Below are 24,904 nucleotides of genomic sequence, written 5' to 3'. Positions count from 1 at the left end.
GTACCATTTCTTCTTGGTGCTTAACTCTTTAAATGGAAAAGCTGAACATTGTAGATATAACAAGGAAAATGTCATGACCTTAGACATCCGTAACTTAGCAGGGTTTCTGTTGTTCACTACCCAAGTGAAGACTTCGTAAACTGCAAGCCGAGCTCACTTATGTTACCTGTATGTATGAAAGTTTTTATAGTAATTGTTAGGGATGCACCGAATCCTAATGTATGGGGTTTCACTGGGTACCGAATCCAATTATTGTAATGTATTATGAATTATGGTCACAGATGACATTTATTGCAGTTGTTCCTTTTATTAGCCTATAGGCCTAATATGGAAAAACCAACATAGCTTATTATTTGTTCATTCAAACTCATACTTTAGCTAAGCAAGTGATAATTGAAGTGCCTTCAAGATAGGCAAATTTTAACAATATATTGACACAGAAAAAACAAAAACATAACCTAAAGCAATATAGGTTACAAATTCAGTAGTCATCCTGGGAAATTACAAGTTCCTACTTATCCTAGGCCTCATAGATGAGCCTACAATATCCAGGTCAGACATTTGTAGGCTATAGGCCAATAGAAACAGCACATTTCAAATGTTACAAATTCAAAAGGCATCCTATAACGCAAAATGATAATCTCCTGCAGAGAAACTTGGTTTACTTCGTAGGCTACAATAGCCAAGCCACTCTTGTAAGCTACACAGATATATCAGAACATTTCAAAAATAGTATGTCACTAGATTTAACAATAGCATTTATCTTGAGCTTAACTTGTGTCATAGTCACATAAAATGGGTGTTTCCTTTAGGGAGAATAAGCCGTTCAGCATTCGGTGGTGTAAGACGGTTGTGGTTGTCAGAGTGAATGCTTGCAGTGGTACTAAACTACATAGTGTCACTACACAGTCTCTTGGTTTATACAGAAATTAGTGGTAGGCACAGGTAAATCTGCAGTTTTAACAAGCAATGGGAAACGGAGACGGACGTACCTTCCTCAAATGAAGTGGATTCTCAGAACTGGGAAATGAGATGTTCGCCAAAGAATGCACTTGTATCTGTTTCTTTTTGCTTGAAATACCGGACACCCTGGGCATTTTTGTTGTAGCATACATTCTGAATATTACCCGTTGACCTTTTTCCATGTGGTTTGTGACATACATGTCCATTCAGTAGGCTTAAAGCAAGACGTGTGGGATTTGGTTCAGTTAATACTACGAAAGAATGTTCAGCAGAAACCAATCCCCTTTCAAAAATGAGAATATTTAGCGAAACGTGAAGCTGAATCCAGAGTGTGGTGCATCTCTAGACGTTATATGATTCCTAAAAACCAGTTCAGCAAGTGTGGCTGCCTTTCAGAGCTTCTGAAGCTTTGCTTCGGTATTTCAGAATCTAGCCCTTAATTGAGTTTAGTGTATTATAAAGTGGAGCTCCATCTCCTGCTTCATGGCAGCTGGGATCTACAGACTGACTGACAGCAGGTAGGCAGCTGGCTGTGAGGCTGAGTGTGATTGTGTGTCTCCGTAGTGACGGATGGGGCGGTGTATAACCTCTCCCAGCAGTCCCGGAAAGGCCGGCTGGTGAGCCTGCAGGAGGCACAGGCCCAGCCCCCTGGGGGGCTGCTTCTGAGTCCCTTACAAGCCCCAGCCACCCTATCTCAGCAGCAGCAGCAGCAGGCCAAGGAGCTGGATGCACGCCGCCACTCTGTGTTTTAAATGTCCTTGAGAGCAGTGCCATTAATTAGGTTATATAACTAAAATTCATTTTTCATGGTCATTAACAAGCTTTCGATCACTTTATTTTTAGTATGCAGAAAATGGTGCACGATTGTGCTGTATTTCAATTTGAATTGACTTTGCAGAATATGTCTGTACAACAATTTGTGTTTGTTTTTGAGTTTCAGTGTTAGGTTTTTGACCTATTGATGTGAACCTTATTTCCATTGTTATCTAGATTATATGTTGTTTTCAGGTTGTTTCTGTACAGGATTCCTTTTCAGTGATTGCAGTCTTGAACCCACTTGTCAAGCTCAACACAAACTGTGCAGATAGGAAATGTTTGCAATAAAATGTTATGTTTTACTGTTATGTTGACGCCATTTTGAATGTGTCTGTTAATTTTTTGTCATTATTTTAAGTGTCTACTGTGCAGTGTGTCTTTCCAATTTGGGTGCAGCATTTCAGGCTATCAAGTTTTGATTTGATTTTAATTAAAAACATAGGTGTAAAAGGTTTGTCTGCCTTGTCTTTTCATAATTTTAGAACATAAGCAAACCATTTTTAACTCCAATTTGTGTGATTCAGCAGTTAGCCTCTAAAAATGTATTTTCCCCTTGTATGCGATATGGACATAAATCCCTTGAGTGCCATTGATTTCACCTTCTCCTTTTTTATTCCATCTAAGCCTACAGCCTGCAGCAGCTCTTCTGAGACCTGGAAACCTTCAGTGTCATTAGCTGGTTCCTTCCATCTAACACTGGCTTTATTTGTAGATCTCAGCTGTTCTGCTCAAACCTGCCTCAGCAGTTTTGAATCCTTTCAAAGTGCTCACGTGACTCTGTACTAACCTTTCTCTGTGTGCCCCAAAGGCAGTCTGCTTCATGGCCACTGCCATAGGGACCCTTTCCTGCCTCTGTCTGACCCAGTTGTCCACGATGCTGCTTTGGCACAAGCTCTGTCATTTTGGTCATTTTTGTGCGATGCTTGTGCTAATACGTTGCTTGTCTGCTTGATGGAGTCTCTGTCTCTCTGTCTTTTCCCCTGTCTCTCATTTTCTTCTTTAGAGCGGCAATCCCTGACCAGACCCAAGTCGTTTGTGTCCACCAAGCTGCTGACCCTAGAGGAGGCTCAGGCCAGGACTCAGGCCCCTTTGCTCCAGCTAGGAGCACCGCTGTCCTTCCAGGGCCAGTTCCACACTGTACTTGACCTACCTGAAGAAAGGTCAGTATAAAACCTGGATCACAGCACAGTTCTGCAGGGGTACATTATGTAGGATGAGACAGCAGGTCATCTGGCTTTATGGGGAGGAAAGTAGAGCGTCTGAAGTACACAGGGGGGACACCCACATAAACGGAGGGAAAACATGCAAACTCCACATGCATCTTGGGTTAGATCCGAAACCCCAATCTCCCTGCACCCAGGAAACAGACATGTTTAATACGTCTAATATACACACAGTACCCAGTTTAAGAATGTATGACTTACTGGCAACTTGCACTTATGAACAGAATGCCATAAAGCCTATTATATAAAAAAATTGAGATCTATACAATGGTTCGTAATAACAAATGCATGCACTCCTTTGTGACATTCATAAAAACATTGGGCTGCTTCAGTGATTTGTGGGCTCGAGGTGCAATTGTACCATTTGTAGTTACTTTTATTGTTGCTGTATAATAATTTATTATGTATTGTATTATTTTTCCAACTTACCTAAAAATTTGATTTAAAGAGATTTAGGAAATAGATGTAATTTGTAATCTGGGGACTGCCTGTACTGCTAATATACCTAAATATAGCTGTTCTGTATACTTATCTTGTATTAAGGTTTTTTTTCGTAATGTAATTTTCACACACAAATTGTCTAAGGGAATCCTGTGTCCATGGCTTTTGGCTCATTTTCTTGGTCCTTCTTGATAGGAGTTAAAAAGTAATTGCATGCAGCTTGATTATGTCTTATTTGTCTTGATTTAGCAAGTTTTGCTTGCTACGACCATGAAAAACCAGCTATGTTTCATGTTGTGTTATGTCTGTATTATGCAGTAATATGTCACTTTCACAGAGGAGTAATGTGTCGAAGAAAAGTTGGTGCCTACTAAATGTGAATGCCAAGTTGATCAGTACTTTCATTCAAAGCTTGCCGGTCTCCTGAGCTTCTCTGCCTTATTTTGACTTACTGTCCAGGAGGAAGAGGGGCTTTAAGAGCCGGAAGTCAGCGGGAGGAAGCTGGAAGACGTTCTTCGCCATGGGGAAACAGGGAGGCTCTGGCCGCCGGAAGCCCATGCGGATCAGCTCCCTGTTCCAGCCGTCCACTTCCCATGCTGGTACAAGAAACCCATACTGACACGTTCACACTTCATTTTCATTATTTAATGTACATGCGTCATCCACCATATAACATTATTTTAATCAAATATTACAAATATACCACATCACTTAGCATATTGTATAATTTGTCGTACGATGGATTGGCATCCCATCGAGGGTGTACACCAACCTTGTGCTGCCTGGGATGGCTCTAGAGCCCTTTGTGACCCTGCTCCGGGCTGGCTGGCTGGCTGGCTGGCTGGATGGATAGATGGCTGGCTGGCTGGCTGGCTGGCTGGCTGGCTGGCTGGCTGGATGGATAGATGGATGGATAATTTTTCTGCCTGTCCTCCCCCCTTCCCCTGCCGGGGCTGCCTCAGGTTGCCGTGTTGATAGTCTCACCCTGCGGTCAGCAAAAAGTGAGGAGTCTCTGTCCTCTCAGCACAGTGGGGCAGGTAAGTTGTAACCACTTCAATTTGCAGAAAAGCAGGTTCTATTGTATTGTAATCTCAAGGCATAAAGACCCGAACCTTATGGTGAAACTGCTCTCAGCGTTTTGTTAGAATATTGGAGCTTATTGTTCAGAGAATGATGCTGTCGTGCTTCATGCTAGCTATGATCTACGTCACTACCCTTTGTCGTTTGTGAGGGGTGCAGCTACCAGCAGGTGGCAGGACACTGTAGAATGATGTCACTATTGGGCCCCTGAACAAGGCCCTTAACCCCAATTGCTTCAGGGATGCTAGCTGACCCTGCTGTCTCACTTGTATGTTACTTTAGACCAGGGATTCTTAACCTTTTTGAGAGTCTGCCCCTTTTTGGGGCATCATAGTATTTTACTAGTCCCTCCTCACTCCCCACACATACATAATGGGGAAGATTTTTTTTAAAAATTTTAATTGTTACAGTTTTTCCACATTATCATTTGCTCTTCTTTTTCTACTACTACATTCTAGGGCTGTAATAATACACATACACTACCAGTCAAAAGTTTTTACACACACTGAGATTTTCAGAATTTGCATATGTTGCTCACTTAGCATTTACTAAAAATGTACTCAATATTCTTTGCTAACAAATAAATTTGCAAATGTTCACTACTTGGGGACCTTTATTGGCAAAATCGTTGTTGTCATATCGTTGATTCATCAAAATAACCTCCCCTAGCAGTTATAACAGCAGAGAAAATTCAAGACATTAAAAATTGCTCTGTTTCTTGGGATGAACCAGTTAGCTATTGATTAGTTAAAGGACAACCTAGAATTTGACTCAGAACCAGTTAATAGGATGTCAGACATGCACTGTTCTACTCTTTCCATGTTATAAATGAATTTATTTTATTTCACTTATATTTTCATCAATAGTTATTCACTCAAGTTTCCAATGCTTAACAAGAATAAAAATCTGAAGTTATGAAATAAATTGAAAAGTGGTAAAAACCTGTGGTGCAAAAACTTTTGACTGGTAGTGTGTTTGTCATCTGCCTTTCAGTTACGTCATTTTCAGTTTGGTTACGCACAATGAAACAAATGAATACGTGTCTTGACACTGGCAGAAGCTAAATTTTCAAGTAGATGTTTAACCCAGAAAACGTTATGCTAGCTGTATCGGTGTGATGGGTGTGGCCAATGCTGGCAATAGTCAGTCATAATCTGCTCTTTAGGAACCTCTTGGTTTCATGATAAATTACACCAACACCAGAGAGAGTACCTCACAAGTCCAAGGCAGTCTGTAGGCTTTCTTATACCAAGCTTGGATATGTTTCTGAAAACATACCCAACATGCCAAATCATTTGTGGCAACAACATCTGAGTACATATGACCCGAGCGGGACAGAAACAGACTCTGCAACTTAGTCTCCCTGTGGCATCTGTGACGCTTTACCAGGAAATTCAAATTCAGCTGAAAAAACAATAACAAAGGCTGTAGCGGTGTAGTCGTGCCAAGTGGGGACAGAGGAGCGAGAGACAAGAAGTCGGTGAACGAAGGGTTTAATCAGTACGCACACACTTTGGAACACAACACAACGTTAATGAAAGGACTGAGGAAACAAACTGAAACGTGGTCTAAATACATTGGACTAATGACAGCAACAGGAAACAGCTGATGTACATGGGAAATCCACACAAGGTTAATGAGGGGACGAGGCATGCGGACGGAGCGGACAGTCGGGGCATGACAGGTGTTTATCGTTACAAATATGCAGCCAAACTTGGTAGCAGAAAACAGAGGTTATGTTCATTATGATTGTTATTGTCTTAAAGAATAAGACTATAATTTTGATTTACATGTTTGATTTTACAATGTGCAGCGTCTCTTAGATTTTATTTGAAAAGACACATTGTGTTTGGCTTACAACTTCTTTTCATTGTGTTAATCTTTGAAGTTATAATAAATAATCTCAAAACAAATTCTGTTTTCCCTTCTGTACCGAACTTTCCCCAAACTACGAACCCAAAAATCAAATAGTTTGAATCAAAATGTGAATTTTGTGTACAGTTACATACCCGCTTCTTAGAATGAATCCGTTTTTGTGCTTGCATTTGAGTTTAGTGCTACTTTACTATAAGGAAGCTCAGCAACATTTATGCGAAAGCACAGCCTGTCCTGTAGGTGGTGCTATAGTGTCATAGAGGAGAGGGAAGGACATGCACTGATTACAGCGCGGTGCCGCACCCACCACACGACAAACTACGTCAGGGATGAGAACCTGAGTGCAGCCATGTGGCGGGTCACTTCAACACCACACTAGTCCGAATGGACCAGTGTGAGGTTTTTTTCTGGTGGCTGGAGTGCCAATCCTGCCACCAACCCCCAAGTTATTCCCTGTAAGTTGGAGGACCTTCTTATAGTGTGGGTGTAGATTAACACCATACCCAGGATGAAGCAATTGCTGGTTAAGGGCCGTGCTTAAGGACCCAGAGTAAACAGAGTAAAATCACTCTGGACATTCACGGGATTTGGGATTTGCACAAATGCCTAGCCTCAGAGCCACCACTTCAACCCAAACCATAGAGTAAGCATGCAAATGATTTCCTCAGTGTCTTATGATTGTCTTTCACACCTCTCGTCACACCCCTGGAATTAGGTCCTGACCTTAGTATTAATCTGATCTTATTATGACTGTCTGATACTTTACAGATCATTATTGTAGAAATATATTATGCGTCTCGTTCATTCGCTCTGCAGTAACATCACTCTGCTGCTGCCTTTGCTTGCCTGCTAGAACCTGCTCTCAGTACTCCATCCTTACTTTTGTCTCTTGGTCCTCAGGACAGACGAAGCTGCAGCGTCTCCGCCGGCCGCGCTCCAGCAGCGACGGGCTCTCTCTTGCCTCCCCGGCCCAGCCTGAGCTGCTGTCCAAGCAGCCACCCAGTCGCTCCTATGACAGCCTCCTGCCTGATGACCCTCATGCCCCTGGGGGGGATGATGCCAATGATGACAATGCTGATGACGAGGAAGGTGTCTATATGCTACCAGATTTGTCTCGGGACCCTACCTCGTCATGGATGGCAGAAGACGTGGTCGACTTTAGCCCCACATTCCTTGAAGACGGCCCCATAGGACTGGGCAGCATCACTGGGGCCAACAGAGACTCCCCCAATGCTGCCAAATCGCCACCCTACCGCTGTGTTAATCACAAGGGGCCCTCCCACTCTCGCTCCCAGAGCCAGCGCTCCGTCACAGAGGATCCGGACTCGGTGCTCAATCAGTCGGAGGTGGCAGCCCGCAGGAGTCTCATCCTAGCTGCAGTCTCACCGCCCGTACAGATGTTCCTCCAGCACAAACCCTCAGCAGTGGCCCAGCACACAGAGGCCAGCAGCAGCCCCCCCCACAGTCAACCTGTCACTGCCTCCACCTCCTCACATCTGTCTCAAGAGCGGCGCTCTTTCACCCGCAAGGTGGTGCAGGCGCTTTCTCCCAAGGCACCAAAGTATCCTCCACTAGATATCTCAGACCCTGTCGCCATCAGTGTCCCAGCGAAGGTAGATTTCTTTACTTTGTGGCTTTGACTGTCTTTCTGTATTACCACTTGTCATGGAAATAATTTTATAACAACATAAGAAATTTACAAACGAGAGCAGGCTGTTCGGCCTATCAAGCTCGTTTGAGGATTCCTCGCGTCAGATTTCATGTACAGTATTTATTGCTTTCTAGTATCTATGTTTTGAGATTTCCAACATTTCTTTTGTGGCCATGAAGGTCCTGGAGATGATAGGTGGCCGTGCTGGGGAACTTCAGCTAGGACCACATAGTGCTACACCCCCCCAACCACCTCAGATGATTTCAATGCTGCTTAGGTCATGTGACTTCCAGCTAACGGAGAACTGCCAGCAGGAACTGCGCAGTAAACTGGGTGCAGAGGTCAAGGGTCAAGGTAAGTGCAAAACGGAAGACATGGATGGAGAGTTGAAGCACAGGGTCTGAAAATCCTAACTATTTCCGGTAAACTAAATTATAAATACAGTGTATGGAAAAAATAAACAACGATAATTCTTTTTTTTTTCTTTATTTATTTTGATAGCCCTACTTTGCCTTGCGGTAACCCGTCTGCTTCTGGCTGGCTGCCTGCTGCCTACACAGAAAAGTTGACAGGGAAAAGAAAGTAATTTTCTCTCAGTGAAAAATATAGACTCATCAAAGCATATGATAAACTGCCAAAAATGAGCCAATGAGATGCAGCAGCGAAACCACAATAAGCTATGTTTCATATACAGTGATGTATTATAGCATATTTGAGTTATACAGTTCAGTGATTTAATTTGTACAGTACTTTTAATTTGAAAAGCCTTTTAAACAGCTGTACTGTATTTTGAGATTCAGTAAATAGCGACTTCGTTTTATTAAATTATATTCATGTAATAAATATACACATGTCAGTCGGATGGCAATCTGCCTGAGACATAAAGAAAAGGGAAAAAAAATCTCTTATAATGGTCATCCGCTTATAAGTATCAAATTTCACCCAGACAGACGTGATCACTATAAGCGGTTTCCATTGTATGTGTATGCAAGTGTTCCTTGGACATAGAGACTTTGCACTGGGAATTTATCTAATTATTGAGATGAAATTGTATTTTCTTGTTCTATTCACTCTGTAGGCACTTATCTGGAGTGACATCTGTATCTGTGGAGAAATATACAATACCTAGTAACAGTTACTATGCTATTAATCCATCAGAACTACTCATAATTATGTGCGTTTGATAATTGTTAAATGAAAAGATGAGTGTTTGACCCAGTTCTTCTCAAACTTGGCTGTCTATTGGGTGTTTCATTATATTAACCCAGAATTTAGGTTTTTGTACTAAAAAGCCAAAATATATGACAAAAATACATTGCACAAATATAGCTAACTTATGTGGGGAGTTGAAGAACTGATGGGACAAACTATCAATGTGAAAGAAGTCAGATTTCTAAAAAATGCTACTTTATTATGTATATAACTGGAGTAGCAGGTGTTCTCAGTTAACATGTGAGGAAGCCAGCTGTTACTTCCTCACTGTCCACCAGAGGGCGACATAACCATATTGTTTTTAGATTACTCGTATTTCATTGCCCATTTGTGTTTTCACCTTGCTTAAATGTTTTCTTGCTCTTTGTTCCTTTCTCACTTTTATGGAAGTTTGCATTCTCTGTGGTGCTCCATTCTTAAGCTGTACTGTACATAAAACCTGCTCTGCTGAGTGCAAAAGTGGATAGAGTGAGTTCGGGCTTAGACAAAATACAAGTACTCAAAAAAATATTTCATTAAACCCCTAATCCAAGATATTCACCCCCCTTCTCTTTCTCTCTCCTCTCTCCCCCTTTCCTCTCCCTCTCTCTCCACCCCATCCCCCTCTATAATCTCTCTCCCCCCTCTCCCTCTCCACCCCTCTCTCTCTCTTCCTCCACAATGTAGGCATTCTCTTCTCCCCCAGCCCTGTCGTGCCCTCACAGCAGCCACCCCCACCTCCGCCCAAAAACCCTGCACGGCTTATGGCCTTGGCCCTGGCAGAGAGCGCCAACAAAGCCCTGCGGGGGGAGAGCATTTCACCCCCATTCTGCTCCCCCCAGTTCCAGGAGAGCCCCTCCCTCATGGGCCCCCCTGCTGACACAGACAACGTGCCGACCTCGCCTTCTGATGCAAACCAACTTTACTCCACCGTCCGCCCATTATCTGCGTGGATGTCTGAGGGCAAGACCAACACAGCCGACCCACAGGAGGGGCCGCAGCAGGCAGGCAGTTCTCAGGGGCCGGTGAGTGTGATTAAGTCCAATGAAAGATGGATGTTGTTTTTTTCTTTCATTCTTAATCTTAGAGCATCCTGAATCAGTTAATGTAATGGAGACAGAGCACTGTTGTTTATCATGAAAGAAAACTTGCATGCATTTATACCAAATCACCGTGGTACACTGTCTCACCACAGGATACAGGCACTCTTTCCTCGCAGACATCGGCCTCTGACTCTGGGGCATCTAACTCTGAGGTGTCAGCTGGTAGCTCATCTGGAGAATCGAATACATCTCCAGGTCTGGTCTACAAAAACCAGCAGCAGCAACAGCAACAGCAGGCACAGCATAAAATTCACAGCCTGTTCCCTGAAGAACAACCTAACAATGATGAAGCTTCATCTCAGACGAAGGTTCCTCACTATTCCCGTCAGTTTTCTGCTCCCCACCCACAGAACAAACCCTCCACCCAGTCTCAGCTCCTGCACTCCAAGTCAGAGAGCTCCCCGCTAGCCCAGGTACACGCTGTCCAGCCCCCACGGCCCAAGGTGTTCTCCAGACCACTGGATCAAACTCCTCTCTCCCGGGCTGACAATTTCATGCGACGTTCCCTGGATGCTGCCCGAATTCGGCGTATTATCACCCAGTCGCAGAACCCTAGTGCCCCACTGTCACGGGCATTCTCTGAGCGCATAAGTGGGACGTCACATGTGGTGCCGCGTTACCAAGCTTCACAGCTGCCCAGCCGCTCAGCTTCCACTGCCATGCGGCCTCAGGCGCCCCAGGCTTCTAAGATCCAGCCCATAGCAGCTACAGAGGATCAGGGCAAAATGGAGAACTTCTACTATGAAATAGCTGCACCTGAACATCCACCACCCAGTTACACCCGGCACAGCTACCAGAACATGAGGCTGGATGCAGAGGGGAACTACCGTCCTGGTAACACTGAGGCAAGCCAGCAGCCTCTCTCCAGAGTCCCACCCCAAAAGCACAGTCCACACCTCAGCCATGTATCCATGGTGACCAAGGGACCCCAGTTATGGTCTTCTGAAGTCACACGTGCCTGGGCGGCAGCACAGTCCCACTCACACTCTTTTTCTCACGGCCATCATCGTCCTCAGGAGAGCTCCCCAATGCATCACCCCCTGTGTCACCTCTCCTCCTCAGTCAGGCTGTCCTCAAACCCCGCTATGGGTATACCACTCTCAGTCCACCAGCGCCACCAGCATCGATCCCAGTATTCCCCCTCTGATCTTGCTGCTTCACAGTTGCACCCCTACTTTGAGAATGGCAAAGTGTGCTACCGACATTTTGAGCCCTTTGGCGCTGAGAATCATCATTCCCTGGCCGAGATGCCAGTGCAGTCACCCTCTTCGCTGGTGTTGAGGCCGTTACCAAAGCAGCCAGAGCAGTCCGAACCCATCTATGTGAATTTCCCCATCAGCAGCCCCATTCCTGCCAGTAAAACCAAAAGCTGGGCCACCACTGACTTAGACGGAGACTCCCAGCAATCATCTGACTCCCTGGCCCCACCTTCTGATGTGCTCGCCGATTCCTCCAACCCTGATGCTAAACAAGAGAATCCTAAACGATTGGCTTCTTCTTCTTATGACAGTCCAGTACAAGTTGAGGTTGAAGACGGCCTGGTTGCCAAGACAACAGTAGCAGCTGTGGGACATGCTCAGAGTCGCTCAGACACCCAGAGTGCCACTGTGGATCCCAGCCAGAAACTGACTGGGAAAGAAATAGCCTCTCTGCTTATTGAGAAGCTGGCAGAGGATGAAGGGGAAGGCCTGTGTGCTGTCACCTCCTCCTCCACCTCCTCATCACCTCCACTAGAGCACCCCCCAAATCCCTATCCCAGCCAGCACCAGCACTCCTACAATGTCTACACATCTGGACCATTTCATAGTTATTTGGAGGGCCAGGCCCCACTGCGTGGAGAGGCACCAGGCTTTCAGCGACCAGACCCTCTACGAAGGTCCACCTCGTCAGGCGGACACTACCGACAAGCCTTCGACGTAATGCCATCTGGTGATCAAGTACTGAAATTCTACCATGCACAGGATTTTAACCCGAACCCCTACCCTGTTCATCCCCATTATCAGGACCAACTCTATACCAGCCAACCCTCAACAGAAAATACCCTTACCTCCACTTCTGGCCTCCTCACAAACCTGTCACTAGGAACACCACGAGGGTTTAGTGCTCAACCAGGAGGTTATCCAGCAGTCTCATATCAGCACAGTCAATATCCTTTCCAATCTGCACCCATGCAGGCCCCATATCCCAGCGCACCACGCAGAGAGGCAGTCTTGAATCCTTCACTTCAGTCATCTGGGCTAAGAAGCCAAAGGGGCCTGGCTCGTCAAGGTAGCCTTCCGGGACCTAACTGGACTGTCCACTCTGAGGGGCAGACACGCAGCTACTGCTGAATGGGTGTGACCAGAAAACTGATATGCTTGGAGCTTCCAGTTCTGAGGTTTGAAGGATAATGTGAAAACTCGCTGTGTGACCCCATTTAAGAAGAACAAGACAAGAAAACATATGTGATCCTTGTTTTCATCTGAGACTGCAATTTACTATATATATATATATTGTGTGTGTGTGTGTGTGTGTGTGTGTGTGTGTGTGTGTGTGTGTGTGTGTGTGTGGATATTTGGTGGGGTATTTGTACCCATCACCCAATTTTTAATCATTTTATACCAACCCTTTTATCCCTCAGCCAATGACCCATATTTCACCCTTGTTAATGGAACAACATAAAGAGGACACTGATGACCACTGATGGCCTAGATTTGAAAACATTCCAAAACGCTTCCTCCAAGAGAATAAATGAATAGCTGCTCTCTCAACATATATATATATATATATATTTATATATATATATATCCGTACATGACGATTTTTTTCTCTGCTGCAGAGAATTAGTATGTTTTTTTTTTTTTTGCCTGATTCAGTTTGTCACAGGCAGTGAAGTATCATTTTTCTTTTAAAAAAGTTGCTTCTCTGTAAAGAAATTGGATTCCTGTTAATATTTTTTTTTAAATTTATTTTATGTTTTGATGCGTTTTTTATGTTATATGTGTGGGCGTGTGTGAATGTACAGTATGTTTTCAGTATTTGTCTACCTGAAGGTTATCAAAAAAGCACATTTTACTGGAAGAAAAATCACTACAAACCGGGAAATACTGCCTTGTGTGAAAGGGAATGTGTTTCTTTATCGTTTTGCATAATCTTTTTCAGTAGTAGTCAACTAGTTAGTTGCCTTTAAGAAGACTCCCCAGGAGTCTATGCCAGAGAGTGTTTCTTGCAATCTAAAGCATTGTATCCTTGAAGGATGTCTTGTTTTGAAATTGTAATTATTTTAACATGCTTTATGCAAAGCAATGTATACTGTAAATAGCACCTAGTCATAGCCCCCCACGCCCGCCCATATAACTATCTAGGTTAAGAACCTAGTCCTAAACGTACAGTAGCAGTGTCCTGCCTGCCTTCTCTCAATGGTTTTCAGTTGTGTTCATTTTATTAATTGACTCCTGACACCAACTACGCGAGGACAATGTCACTGAAGTTGTCCAAGCACATTAGGTGTAGCCATTCGATATGTCACTCCAATGACAAGGGCTGAGCTCTCCTCCACAGACAGGCACAGCGTACCAGATGTCAGTCGTTTACGCAGTCTGCAGTAGTAAGAGAGGACATTTTGGGAAGTGTTTCAGGTTTTTTTAGTGCTGAACCAACAGTATGGTTGATCATTTATTTTCAGAAATTATTTAGTTAGTTTCATTCCACATTCAAGAAAATATTAAAGTATATTTATACTACAGTGTGCATAAGATGTTTTTGATTCCTTGATTGCCTAGTTCATCTTTCATATTTCTCAAGCAAAGGTATTATTGCATCATTCCGTCTGTGCATTCGCCACTTTTCATTAAATTTATTTATCATATTTATATGCAGAATGTTTTACCATTTTAACATGTCAAGGAACACAAAAAATTGTAGGGGTTGCATTACTAAGCTGTACTGTAATGTCTGTGCCTTTCTAGTGGACGATGCTGATTGGCTTCAACAAAATTTAGTCTTAATCATTGAGTACCTAATCCAGTGCAAATATTGTTGTCTAGCTTGTTTATAGCAGCTGTTTGTTGGTCTGCTGCAGTAGTGCTGTAATTGAGCTGGACCCAACACTCTCGAAAATCTCTTCACCCAGATTTACTTTAAGATAAGGGATGTTTGCACAGTGCTATTTTAGATGGTCTCACTCAGTACTAGTTGTAGGCATAATTGATTAACAAAGTAAAGTTCTGAAACAAAAGAAAAGTCTATCTCTGTCTGAGTGTCTTTGTAAGCATCTATTTTATTTCATATCTATGCAGTGAATAAATACATTGAGAAGTTCTTTAAAATCAGAAATTCTTTAAAATGACTGTACTACCTAAGTGTGTGTTAAGGTTTGTTTGTTACATGAGTTGAGACCAATATTCTGTCAGCCTTATAGCACTTTCCAAAAGGCAGTTCATCTTTTTGTATTTTTTCCAACTTGTGATTTAAAATCTGACAGTTGCATCAAAGAATAAATCTTTCATTTGTTTTTCTAATATTTTTGTAATGTGGCACAAAAACAGCCGTAGATTGCATGTGGGATGTATGAGTGTGCTGCAAGAGCAGAATAAAGGATAGCTTAAAGGACCAACTTTGGAAGACAAGTGTGATGAAGTTGCATTGATGATATTAATAAATTGTACTGAGCTGACTGCGATTTTGGTTTTGCATAGCAATGTACAAACATATCTAAATATTGTTTATGTCAGTAAATATGTACATTTAGTTGAGATAAAGTTCTTATAAACACATACTTTCAAACCCATTACTTAAAAAATAAAATGATTTGCCTTGGTAAAATATAGTTAAACCAGCTCTGAATTGGAAACTGGTAAGACATTCTAATTAAATGAGCCCTGAAACATTTAATGTGAATCTTACATTTTGCACCTGAGTAAAGTATAACAAAAACATCAAGCAAAAGTAAGAATAATGATAATAAACAAATTGAATCCCTTAATGACTTGTTCAGGATTAAAAATAAAAACTAATCTATGGACAGAATATTTGCATATACTTTAAAATACATTACATGCAAAATACATACAATTTTCTTCCTGTATCACTTGAGTTACACATCCAAAGATATGTAGTTAGCCTAACTGCCTTCTTTAAATTGCCAGTAATATGCCAGTTTGTGCATGTGTGAGCTGCAATACACTGGTATCCTGTCTGGAGGGTACCCCTGCCTTGTGCTCCACGCTGTCTGGGATAGGCTCTGTGATACTGACCAAGACAAGCAGTTAAGAAATAGATGGATGAAAACTGATTATTTAATCATTTGAATGTTAAAATATTTTTTTTATATGGAAAGTTATACAATATTTACACTTATCTTAATGAATATTTAATTCCACCACAATACACTCGTATCTGATGGGTAAAATTCATTGATGCTCCCAGAATGTTTTTTAGCATTGTTTCTGGAACAAGAGCAATTACACCACTTTGCGTTCAACATCATTTTATCATCAACACACATGAATAAATAGGTATACATCTTTAAGTTAAAGTAGGACAAATGTGCAAAAGCATTTCTGTTGTTTTGTTTTTTTATTTTGTTTTTTTTTTTATTTTGTTTTTTTTTTTTTTTAGTAAATCCAGGTGTATGTCACTAGCAATAATTTTTGTAAGTGTTCACTTCAGCACAGTCGGAATCATGACGGGGCTTGATTGGTGTCTCTAAATTCTCCTTTGTGTGTCATTGTGTGTAAATGTATTACATATGATGGACTGATCCCATGCAGATGGGGGTCACCCTTTGCTACAAAGTGGTGTTGGACAAATGGTAAGTATGGATGATTATTAAATGCTCAGCGGGAACAAAAAAAAAAACTTGTTGAAACCAGAATTTATATTCAGAACTTTAAAGGGTTCTTCAGTGATAAAATTTGATTAGTAACAACCATACAAGTGTTGTTTATGCATAGTATCTTGAACATCTACCAAATCTACCAAATAATTGTATCTGAGTGAATAAACATTTGGGCAAGCCTGGTAAGAATAAATTGAAAAAAAAGTCATTAATAATGACCTGAAAGACCAATCATATATGTTTTTAGAACCAGCTGCTGAAGTTTATCATGGCCATCACTTATATAGGTGTTTACTTTTATGCCAGTAACAAAAAAATATGTTATGTGTAGTGATCACTTTAGAAAGATGGGAACAGAAATGCTGCTTAAATTTAGGAATATTCTAGGATATTAGCAAAAACATTGTATACTCACTCCCAAGTCTTATCTACAAAAGCACATAAGTAGTTCGCACACCAGGATTACAGATAAGTAAAATCATCTTTAAATATAGGTCTGACTGGTTTCTTACCACATTCTTTCATGTAAATAAATTACATATAACTGAAAATACAGCTGAAAATAACTGAATCCAAGTATTCAGGTAACAATAGTGATATAAACTTATGTGTGTTGATCAAATCAGAATCGGTAAGAGGGAGGACCTGGGGAACAACTCATCTGAGCATTTTCTCCAAATATTATAAAAACATATAAACTTCTGATTCCATCTCTTCCATGTCTTTCAATCTAGGAGTCATTTAACAGTAGAATTTATATAACCAGAAAGAAAGTGTATATGCAAGTGTAATTGTTCAGACATTCACTTTTCACAAATTCCCATTCAGTTTAATCCTTTTAGTTTGGTTCTTTTTTTGTAATCAATGCTGAATACGTCTGTCATCCTATGCTGGTGCTTCTGTGGTTTTCTGCTTGGTTCAGGTTTTATTTTCAGCAGTGGGAAACTTTTGAGGACAGCGGAGGTGTGGACAGTGTCTTCAGAGCTTCAGGTAGTACAGCATGGCACACAGCAAGAGTAAGAACTGACCCAAAAGATTAGAATGTTAGGTATTTTTGGAACCTTGTCACTAGTTAAGTGACTGTATGTAGAAGACTTTCTATAGAATGTATTTAATATATGATGTCAATATTAATCATTAGCCTGAATTATATAATACGATATAATGGCTCAAAGAATCATATATTAACACATAATGTGCCACCTTGACAAGAGAAGGCATGTAGTTAAAAACTTACCACAAATATCAGGACAGAAAATCCATACCAGCTGATTGCCCAAGTGTAGTTACTGAAAACAGACTCAATGTAACCAAAGCAGCCCTGGGGAGAGAAAAGGAGTAATTCATATAATACCAGTTAACCAGTAACTACTGACTTCCCATGAAAATATGTTCAGGTATATTAAGGTTGATACAGAGCCAGAAGTATTATCAGTGATTCTGGAACAAGTCTTCAACACCCATTACCTTGGTAAACATGGAGTCTGCGTAGCCTACTTGGCAGCTCCCTTGGTCTGCAAACTCGTAGTTGCTTTTTCTTTTGCAGCAGTTGAGGGGCCAGGGGAAAACATTGTGGAAGTTCTGCTTGAAGGTAGAGGTGTATGTAATCCAGTCAATGGGGCCATCTGCACCGCAACACTGGACCTGTGAGGAGGATGAGAAAGAGACCAAATGCGAGAGAGTGTTGTAGATAAGCTGAGATATTCTAGTCAAATAGCTAAAAAGTAGGTCTGCTCAATTATAGCAAAAATCATAATCAAAAATATTTTGGTCAATATTAAGATCATGATTAGTTAACACAATTACTCATTGACTTTGGAAATGTCATGAATTTAATGAACTGAAGCAAAACTTGTCTCTTTAACTGGATCTCCTTGAGCTCTAAATATAATTCAACTAAGAAACATAAAAAGTTGCTGGAAAGGGGTGCACTGGATTTATAACACAAGACAATACGGGAGTATCACTGCAAAATGAAATGCGGCACAATTATTTTTTTGCACTAATTAGTTATTTTGCTTTGATAATCGCTGGAACCTACAATCATAATTGAAATCAAAATTAGATTATTTGCCCAGCCATACTAGAAAGGTCAAGTAGTTAACAGATACTTGTTCTATCCTAAATATTTAGCAAGAATCACTTCAGTGACTATTCTGTATACTATTCTGAATAAAAGTAACATGGAGCATATAAATCATTCCGTTTCTGATGTAAGTTGGCACGTACATGGGAATGTCTGTTTCTCTGACATAACACAAATTCAGGTGTGCCCTAGTAAAATCTGATATTTCTATACATGACGCTACACTCAGCAGATGTTTATTAAAGGGCAGGTATGGACTACGTCTCCTCTAGACAATAAATGAAAAGGAAATAACTATTTGCCACAGTTATCTTTCCCCATTTGTTACTTGTAGCCTCACCCAGAATTTTTGGTGTAGCCAGTTTTGTTAGGTATCACGTCAGCAAAGAGGTAATAATGAACAGCACCAATCCTTAATATTATGAAACCCTTGATCTACGTTCATGGGAATAGGTCCTATTAGGCTTCTGTTTGTTATAGCTTTCCATGACAGTAGGCTGAGTGACCTCTTTACACTAACTACCATAGGAAAGGTTCCTCAGGCAGTTTTGTTGCCAATCTGTTTATAATATAAGGAAAGGGGCAACGGTGAATCAGGTCAGGACCAGATGATATAAAATCTGCAAGCACAATTCAGTGTTTGGAAGTTTAATTTTAGGATTGCTGGCTATTAAAGACAACAGTATTCCTAGCGAATAAGATGATGTCAGTCTAGGCATTACAAGGTCGGACAACGTACCTCTTGCATAATCCTGTTCCATGTATCCGTGATCTGTATCCCATCATCAGAATTATCTGCATAGTACCTTAGCATTTGTTTTTTCACCAGACTACTGTTGCCAACTAGCTGGAGGGATGAGATGACACATCACAAAATTTAAACATGCATGTCTGTGGTTCTTTTGCACCTGTTATCCTGCACTCTGTATTCTTTCATTAATTTAGAAAGCCTTTATTTTATCTGTGCTATTATTGATGGTTTATGCTTTTATAGTATAATATATACAGTACAGAGTAAAAGTCTTAGATGAAGAACACGGTGTTTAAATTATCTTCATGTTGCTATAAATCTATGTCTGTCAAAGTGTGTCAGTTTAGCCATTTATGAACCTCTTTTAAAGTCTCTCCAGTATTTGCAGCAGCCATTCAACAGACTGAAACATTTCTGACACCACCATTAACATATCTTGTATGGCTAATCAATACCCGATTAACCTTTTAAACTAATCAAATGAACTGAGGAAAGGCTTGGGAAATGAAGTGGTGTTTTTCCAACCATCAAACAAGATATCAGTAACTTTTTAGAGAACAGAAGAAAGTTAGTCTTGTTAGTTTTTATTGTGTTACTCTTAATTTGAATATGTTTTAATATTAAATTGCAAATATGCACTTACTAACCAGATAAATATCTTTAAACATCTTCTTTGACTCCATAAGACTTTTGACAGTACTGTACAATTCAATATATTTCACAGACATGGGTTTGAAGTGTATGAATTGAAAATCATTTCACTTACATAATCCCTGTGAGTTGCTGCTGTGATGACAGAAGCACATTCAAATATGTAGATAATCAGCATCAAAGCCAGGTACTTCAAAGAAGAAGAACACAAGAAACACCTACCATATGAAACGGGCAGAACACAGGTCACATTTTAACCATCCTTCAGCTTCCTGCCAGTCGGAAGACATTCAGTTCAGGAGAATGGATGTCTAAATGTCTTCATTTGTGAATTTCAGCTTGTGTGAGTGTATTATAATAAAATTAATTCCATTTGATGTCTGCCTTGTTATATGCCTGCATCTCAAATGAACCATCCATCCATCCATTTTCCAAACCGCTTATCCTACTGGGTCGCAGGGGATCCGGAGCCTGTCCCGGAAGCAATGGGCACGAGGCAGGGAACAACCCAGGATGGGGGGCCAGCCCATCGCTGGGCACACTCACACACCATTCACTCACACATGCACACCTACGGGCAATTTAGTGACTCCAATTAGCCTCAGCATGTTTTTGGACTGTGGGGGGAAACCGGAGTACCCGGAGGAAACCCCACGACGACATGGGGAGAACATGCAAACTCCACACACATGTGACCCAGGCAGAGACTTGAACCCGGGTCCCAGAGGTGTGAGGAAACAGTGCTAACCACTGCACCACCATGCTGCCCCCACTGGTTTAATGGTTCATAAAAAAACAATATATGTTTGAAGGAAAAACATTTTGAGATCACTAGTCTCAGTTAAACTAAGATACGCGTCGCCAAGAAAAAAATGAAAATGTCAACTACTCTCTAAGTTTTAGACTATTTCCTATTGTATCCTACCATCATCATCAAGGAGCGATGTTTCCAGATCACAGCAAATATGCCAAATATAGCAACACAGAAAAAAGAGAATCCTGTGAAGATGGCTATCCAGGCACCAGCAAAGATATCGTCCTTCCCGCTGACGCCTGCCAGTGGGTACAGTCTGTAACTGTCGACAGTCACCCAAATGGCCACTGCAAACAGAGCCAGTCCGAGAATCTGAGAGGGAAGGATAGAGGCATAAAGAAATGAGCATTCACAATGTGGGTGTGGGACCAAGCAAATAGAATGGAGGAAAGGAAAAGAGAAAAAAAGAAATAAAAATAAAAGTCAAAGACAACTGACTAAATCTTACAGCAGTGAAGACATTGCCAATGATGAGAACGATCTTGAGCGCCTTGGTACTTTTCCCATCCTCCATGGCTGCACGTTGTGCGAACTGTAATTCCTACAAAACAAAGAAAAACTTGACTATGTTGTGCATCCTGACTCACAAATACAAATTGGCAGGAAGAACTCCTGGGGTGTGGCTCACCAATATTCACATGATCAGACTGTGGAACTATGGAGTGGCTAAACCTGTTTTGCTTGCATTTGCTACAATGGCTATTGACTGAAAACTGCTCATCTTGTTGAAACCAGATGTTGCGACTGATTTGTTAACAAGTTTCAGCTTGTTAGTATCAAAAGTAGCTTAAAACCTTGAATATGATGTAAATTGTGGTCTCTGAGTATAATTTTGCCACATCACATTACTCACAATTAGAACTTAGATTACTGCGCGCATTTTTTTTCTATATTCTATATTTTCTGTGGAGTATATGCTATAACACTAAACATTTCCTTTCAAATATCACAGAAAATTTGATTCTGTAACATGCTAAATTAATAAATTGAATATAAAGGTGCAAAACAGCAACACATCCATCTTGATAGATCACATATTATGGTATTTAAATAGCATTATTTCCCTGATGCAGTTGCTTTTATTCTGTTCTACAGTTAATGATGAATGCAAAATATATTAATATAAATTTAGTTCATAGCTACTCACTGTATTTCATGTTTTTTCTTAATCCTCAAAAGTACCTTTGAACAAAATCCAGTAAGATCATCTGTGACATACCTGGTAAAGCTTCAGCAATGGGTCATACACACCTGTTCCACTTGCAATGCTGCTCACATGTAAGAACTCGTTTATGCTCCAGGTAAATTTAACGCTGAGGTTTTGTGACGTCATTTGGAAAGTGGAAAGTGTTTTATATTAGGTATACAGAATAGTAATGCTTAAGGGCCAATGAAAATATTAACTCAAAGGGACATATTTGTATAAAATTAATTGTTACAAATTCATTAAGTTCTCTAACAATACATACTCCAGTAATCCCAATTCTAAAACTAGATACAAATGCTAACAGAAAATAACATACATATGTGTGTATACATAGTTATATACAAGAGCATAGCTATCAGTTGAACACTCGGGGGGGGGGGGGGGGGGGTCCAGGGGGTTAGAATTATTTACATCCATGCTTATATATGTTAAATATGTTACTGTTTAGGCTCAGTGGATAGTACTCAACTCCAGTGGAGGGGTTTGAATTGTACCTCCACTTCAATAATTCCCTTTCTCCTGCAGTTAGGATAATTAATGTCAATAAAAATTTGAATAATTAGTATAAGGTTCAGTACAAGGAAGTCACATCGGGTCAAGAATCTAGCTCCCTATTACCTGCTGCAAGCGTAGGTATTACTTATGGTCACACCTACCTCCAGAAGATTCCACTGTGGAATTACTCACACCTACAATCATCTATCCACCCATCCGTGACGACAATTTATTTTCTTGGTCGGTTTTTTTCTAGAAGCACGAAATCCCAACCCATGACGCCAACCCTGATACATGCGCACACTCAAACACTTCGGGAAATAAACAGACATATTGTAAGACTATGTACTACACCCTCCAATAATATAGCAGTGCTGACGTCAGAACAAATCTGACAGACAGACCCAAGGACTCAGTGTCTAAATTACAGTAGCTATGATTACAAGCCCAAATGTTATATGGATTATGCATTACAGACTGACCCTTTGATTTTTATTTTTTATTCACCTTTATTTAACCAGGCAAGACAGATTAAGAACATGTTTCTTATTTACAACTGTGGCCTGGAAAGGGCAAAGCCTTTAAAAAAAATGTAAAATAAAACATTTTAAGAAAAATACATATATACAATATAAACAAGTTTACGAAAGGAAAAGAAAATAGAAAAAATAAATAATAATGATAATAGTAATAATAGATAAATAAAGAAAGAAATGAAGCAAGAAACAGTGAATATGTTGCATATTTACGGAAAAATGTCATAAAATATTATATAAACAATAAGAATGTTGGAGCAGCAATGAAAAGAGCAGCAGTGAGTTGGAGCAGCTAGTCTAAATAACAGCGACACACGTCTTTATAATAAGCTGAAATCCGAGATTGGAAAGCTGATTTATGAATGAAATTATCCAGTTTTAACATTTTCTGCAGGTCATTCCAGTCTCTAGCAGCAGCGTTCTGAAAAGACGACAGGCCAAATGCAGAAGTAGCCTTAGGAACTGTCAACAGAATCAAATTAGCAGATCGAGTATTATACACAGAAGTAGAAAAGTGTAACAAATCCTGTAAGTAAGGAGGGGAAAAACCAACGAGAGTTTTGTAAATAATCATAAGCCAATGGATTTTACGGCGGGTGTACAATGAAGACCAGTTGAGAGAAGAATACAGGGTACAATGATGGGTTTTAAAAGGGGCATTTGTTATGAACTGAATGGCAGAATGATAAAGAACATCGAGCTTCTGAAGCAGGCCTTTGGATGCTGATCTGTAAATAACATCACCATAGTCAAACATGGGAAGGATTGTCATTTGAACCAGAGTTTTCCTTGCAGATGATGTAAATGCAGAACGCATTCTATAAAGGAACCCAAGTTTTAATTTGATCCTAGACTGCAAATTGTCAATGTGTTTTGAAAAAGATAGAGTATTATCCAGCCAAATTCCCAGATATTTGTATTCAGTAATCTGGTCCAGTGGTGTCCCGTCTAGGACACACCTACAATCTTGAATCTTGAATAGAAAAGTATGAACTGAGGTATATCTCAGTACCTTTTTAATATGTACATTTATACCGTGTTGATGTGGTATAAAAATGCATGTCTATATGGGTTTTTTAAACGCATAGTTTTATGCTGCCGAAACACTGGTATTTTTTATTTTATTTTTTTTACCAAGAGGGTATTTTTTATCTAGAGGGTAAAAATGCCTGGAGATGTATTCTGTTTCGCAGTTTATACCCTGATGGTGCTTGGGAACTATTGGGTTGGTAGTGGTGGGCGGATCGATCCAAGTATCGATAATATCGATAATAATGTTGATATTGATTTTGATCAAGACCAGTTTTATGAGATCGATATTTTAGTTTCAATTTCTCTCCTGAATGCACTGCGGCTGTCTGTGTAAGCATTGCTCCTCTCAATTGCTGCTCCCAGCTGCCACAGCGCGGCACAGGCTTTGCTCCTCTTCTTGTGTTTTGATGTTGTACCATCACTTGACTCAGCAGCACCAGGCAAGCAAACAGGCTCACTTGCAGACACACACACACACACACACACACACACGCACAATACAGAGCGTAAGAAATTATGGCATAAAGAAAGAGGAGTGCTGTGTGAAGATCAATCAATGGCAAGTTGTATTATTTGTAAAAAGGCTGTGAAATATAGTGGTAATACAACGAACTTATACAAGCATATTAGAAATCATTCAAAAGAAAATGCAGAGCCACAGAAACAATGAGAGGAGGTGATAAATCCAACACAACCTGGCCTCGACAGAAGCAGACCCCCAACCCCCGAGGCAGTGGACTTTGGCAAAGGCCTTTCAATTTGGCAGAGAATATCCAGGTAAATTACAGTGATGAAAATAATATTTTAATCATCTTCAGCATTAGTTAAAATTAAATTTTCAAAGTACAAGTGGTTAAAACTCAAAGGGGCGGTTTTCCAGACAGAGATTCAAGCTAGTCCTAGATTTAAATAGCCTTTTAATGCAGAATAACAGAAATCTGCCGGAAAACAGTACTATATAAAAGTACTGTATAAAACAGTACTAGACTAAGCCTATTCCTGAATAAACTAAGCTTGTTTCCTGAAGGGATTAGAGGTAGTCCAGGAATAAATTGAGGTTTAAATAAAACCTCCCAACAGGCAGGTTTAACTTCAGATTAACATTGTTTGCCTAAGAAGACACATAGATTACTTAGAGTATGTCAATGATGATCAATGAATACCACCTGCT

The 24,904-nt window shown here is 40.6% G+C and overlaps 2 protein-coding genes across 9 annotated transcripts in view; one reads left to right on the top strand and one right to left on the bottom strand.

The window, feature by feature from the left end:
• Positions 1–14,998, top strand: part of LOC125727109 (rho GTPase-activating protein 33-like) — a 50,910-nt gene extending 35,912 nt beyond the window's left edge. For all 6 annotated transcript variants that reach the window (XM_049003810.1, XM_049003807.1, XM_049003806.1 and 3 more), the window contains 7 exons: positions 2,783–2,939; positions 3,903–4,042; positions 4,406–4,480; positions 7,299–8,011; positions 8,229–8,403; positions 9,928–10,265; positions 10,436–14,998. In XM_049003810.1, coding sequence (XP_048859767.1) covers positions 2,783–2,939; positions 3,903–4,042; positions 4,406–4,480; positions 7,299–8,011; positions 8,229–8,403; positions 9,928–10,265; positions 10,436–12,673 — 3,836 coding nt within the window. In that variant the 3' untranslated portion in view covers positions 12,674–14,998. The remainder of the gene's footprint in view (positions 1–2,782; positions 2,940–3,902; positions 4,043–4,405; positions 4,481–7,298; positions 8,012–8,228; positions 8,404–9,927; positions 10,266–10,435) is intronic.
• Positions 14,999–15,601: 603 nt separating this feature from the next.
• On the bottom strand, positions 15,602–21,775 carry LOC125727115 (uroplakin-1a-like). Of its 3 annotated transcripts, none has more exons than XM_049003820.1 (8): positions 21,715–21,775; positions 20,912–21,004; positions 20,575–20,775; positions 19,765–19,839; positions 18,987–19,094; positions 17,629–17,805; positions 17,399–17,482; positions 15,602–17,184 (listed from the first exon to the last, which is right to left on the bottom strand). In XM_049003820.1, exons 2-8 carry the CDS (start codon positions 20,975–20,977, stop codon positions 17,140–17,142), a joined length of 756 nt encoding a protein of 251 aa, XP_048859777.1. In that variant the 5' UTR covers positions 20,978–21,004; positions 21,715–21,775; the 3' UTR covers positions 15,602–17,139. The 3 variants fall into 3 exon arrangements, with proteins under 3 accessions (XP_048859777.1, XP_048859775.1, XP_048859776.1); XM_049003818.1 differs by having other exon boundaries at positions 21,683–21,769; XM_049003819.1 differs by having other exon boundaries at positions 21,611–21,716.
• Positions 21,776–24,904: the final 3,129 nt, after the last annotated feature.

Source organism: Brienomyrus brachyistius, unplaced genomic scaffold, assembly GCF_023856365.1.
Source record: "Brienomyrus brachyistius isolate T26 unplaced genomic scaffold, BBRACH_0.4 scaffold86, whole genome shotgun sequence".
NCBI classification, from domain to species: Eukaryota; Metazoa; Chordata; class Actinopteri; order Osteoglossiformes; family Mormyridae; genus Brienomyrus; species Brienomyrus brachyistius.
This window is presented reverse-complemented; position numbering and strand designations above follow the sequence as displayed.